Source organism: Pelodiscus sinensis, chromosome 30, assembly GCF_052426305.1.
Source record: "Pelodiscus sinensis isolate ZL-2025 chromosome 30, ASM5242630v1, whole genome shotgun sequence".
Lineage (NCBI taxonomy): Eukaryota > Metazoa > Chordata > Testudines > Trionychidae > Pelodiscus > Pelodiscus sinensis.
Window position 1 is genome coordinate 13,886,901 of NC_143081.1, and position 3,450 is coordinate 13,890,350.

The window sequence follows — 3,450 nt, forward strand, 5'->3', positions numbered from 1 at the left end:
CCCACCTCATTAGCCTAATGAGCACCAGCCCTGCAACTGTCATGTTCCATTCCCTCCCCGCTTCTTCTCTGTTACTAAATACCAGTTTTCTATTATTTCTATGCCAGCTCATCATCGGATGTGCCCACAAAAGCTCATGATACTAGGGATATTTTTGTTAGTCCCTAAAGTGCCCCCGGATGACTCGTTGTTTCTAAAGGAATTTTTGCGTTGGCTGTGACAAACAGGCCCACTATCGGAGCAATGAATGCCCTTGGGGTTTATTAATTTCCCTTGCGCCTCTGAGGCTGGGAATTGCTTCTGAGAAAAGGGAATTGTATGGGTCTGTGTGAGCAAGAGAGTCTAAAGCAGCAGGAGCTGAAAAATCAAAGTCCTTGACATTATTTCTGACCATCCCCGGACCCTCCCATGCCCCTCACTCTCTGTTCACTCAATGCACGTTTTACGGTACAACCACCTCTTCACCATCACCACATCCTGCTGCCCTTAGTGCCCATTATACAGTGTAACTGCTCCTCCCCTACCCCGCCTGTTATGCTTTTAATTTTTCCCTCTGGTTGTGGCCCTTAGTAAGTACAGTCACTCCTTTCTCACTGGCGTTGTACCATATAACTGGTGTTGTACATATAACCATGTACCACATTCCTCTCATACATCATTGGCTTCCCTCTGCTGCCTACTTTGGATTAATTGTCCTTTCAATTGCTTGACCCCACTGGGTTTGACATCCAAGTTCCTTAACTTGGCGTGCTAACCCTTTCCTGTTCTTTGATTTGGACGCACATTTTCTAGGTCAAGATGCCTTCCCCAAGCTTCAACCGTGAAAGAAAACGGGTATATCTTGGCTTTGACAAGTTTCCTCTCTGTGCTAAATGCAGAGTTATAGGCAGGGTAATAGGAAAGGCAGCTTAGAATCCCAGAATCCCAGGGCTGGAAAAGACCTCAGAAGTCATCAAGTCCAGCCAATCCCAACTAAATCAACCCCTCAGGACAGCCACCACCAGCTTGGGACATAGGACAGATAAAGGGGGCCCTGAATGTAGGGAGGCTGGGGGGCTCCTCCAGGGACACAGTGGATAAAGTACCCACCTCCAGAGCCAGAGATCAAGGGCCCAAGCCTGCCCCCCCCCCCCCACCACCCTGCCAAGCAAAAACTCAAAAACCTTTAGGGTTGGACATTCCACCACCTCCCTAGGGAACCCATCCCTGTGCTTCCCCACACACCTAGGGAAATAGATTTTCCTAATATCCAACCTAGACCTCCCCCACTGTAACTTGAGCCCATTGCTCCTTGTTCTGCCATCTGCCACCCCTGAGAACAGCCTCTCTCCATCCTCTGGAACCTCTCTGCAGGAAGTTGAAGCTTAGCATGAGTGGATTTAGCTTGTGTATCTCCCAAGTAGTCACCTACAAAGCTCTATAGCCACTAATTGTTGCTCTGATTGTTGTTATATGAGGATGACTCCTTTGCTCAATGAATTCACGAAGCAGAGATCAGGGCATTGGTGTGAAATGTATCCTTTTTAATCAATTTGTGCACATGTTCTAAAAGGCAATGGAAGTGAAAAGCCATCTCCCAGAGTTGTTGTGTAACATGATGAAGGCATTGAACAATCTATCAGAGTCTTATAGGAAGCTGTTCAGAAGTACTAAGGAATATTACTTACAATTAGGCCAATGGGAGCACTCATGAAATTCATGTGACATCCAGAAATAACCCAAGCCAAGCCAAAGGCTAAAGTACTGTACTAGGATGGCCCAGAAGAAAAAGGAGAATCCCAAATGGATTTTTCTTTAGACTGGGTCAGAATTTTCCAGTTTTAAAATTCTGGTGAAAATAGATAAATTGGCACAAAATGAGGTCAATATTTTACAAAATATTGTTCGTTACTCACTACTTTTTTTCCCTTTCATAGTTCCCTTTCATAGTTGTATTTTGAAGATATAAAATCAGGAAAGTACTTTGATTAAATATTCTCTGTTGGTTTTTCAATTATTTTAGACCACACTATCAACAGTGATGGAAATTTCCATTGTATTCAGAGTTTTTTTATAACAACATTCTCTTTTCCAGTTTTCCAGACATGCTTACAACAGGTCAAAGCTTTCAAAAGGCATAATATCAAGTTACACTTTGAGGGTCCTCAGGAAAAATTCAACCAAATGTTAATGAATTTCCCTCTCCCCGTTATTCTAACTAACTCTGCTTTTCACTCTCCAAGGGTATGTCTACACAGCCAGGAGTAACTCCTTCAATGAGGAGTAACAGTAGTTCGAATTAAGAGTTTTAATTCGAACTACCTAGCCCATGCCGCGTGTAGCTGCGGGCAGGTAGTTCGAACTATCGGGCATTTAAAAATGGCGGCGCCCGGGAACATGCAAATGAAGCCCAGGATATTTAAATCCAGGGCTTCATTTGCAAGTTCGAGTGCCTACATTAGCCACCCTAGTCCGAACTAGGGTGGCTAGTATAGACATACCCTAAGGTCACTGGTTGTGTGAGAAGATGGCCTTCCTCACTGTTTTCTTAAATGCTCCCTTCACCTCTTTGTTCCTCAGTGTATATATTATGGGGTTCAACACGGGGGTTACAACTGTGTAAATGAGGGAAATCATCTGATCACTCTCTGGGGTGGAACTAGATTTGGGTTTCAGGTAGGTGAATAGGCCCGTCCCGTAGAACAAAGTCACCACCATGAGGTGGGAGGAGCAGGTGGAGAAGGCTTTACGTCTCCCCTCCGCTGAGGGCAGCCTGAGGATGGTGGAGATAATGCAGACGTAGGACAGGATTATCAATAGAAAAGGGCCCATGATGAACAGCGCCGACATAGTCAAGCCCAGGATCTCGTTTTTCGATGTGTCGGCGCAGGCCATTTTCTCTACTGGCCGGATGTCGCAGAAGAAGTGGTGGATGTGGTTGGATCCACAGAAAGGCAGGCTGAAAAGCCACAGTGTTTCAGCTCCTTCTGCCAAGAGACCGATTGTCCAAGACACAGCCGCTAGCAGCGCACACACCCAACTGCTCATGATGGTGGTGTAGTGCAAGGGGTGGCAGATGGCCACGTAGCGGTCGTAGGCCATGGCTGCGAGGAGGCAGCATTCTGTGAGGCCCAAGGTGGTGAAGACCAACATCTGGACCATACAGCCCACAATGGAGATGGTCTTTTCCTCGACCAGGAGGTGAACCAGTAGCTGTGGGAGCACATTGGTGGTGTAGCAGATTTCTAGGAAGGACAAGTTCACCAGGAAGAAATACATGGGGGTGTGGAGGGAGGGGTTGAGCTTTATCAGGAGGATAATGATCAGGTTCCCCATCAAGGCAACTAAGTAAATTACCAGAAGCAGCAGAAATAGAAGGATTTGCAGCTCGTTAAGGTAGGAAAAGCCCACCAGGATGAACCCACCGGAGATGGTCTGGTTCCCACCAGGGCTGCTCTCAGAATAGGTCAT

The 3,450-nt window shown here is 46.3% G+C and overlaps 1 protein-coding gene across 1 annotated transcript; it reads right to left on the minus strand.

Moving 5' to 3' along the window:
* Positions 1-1,486: 1,486 nt before the first annotated feature.
* On the minus strand, positions 1,487-3,450 carry LOC102455698 (olfactory receptor 10A4-like). Its single transcript, XM_014569892.4, has one exon. The coding sequence runs from the start codon at positions 3,448-3,450 to the stop codon at positions 2,488-2,490; it is 963 nt and encodes a 320-aa protein (XP_014425378.4). The 3' UTR covers positions 1,487-2,487.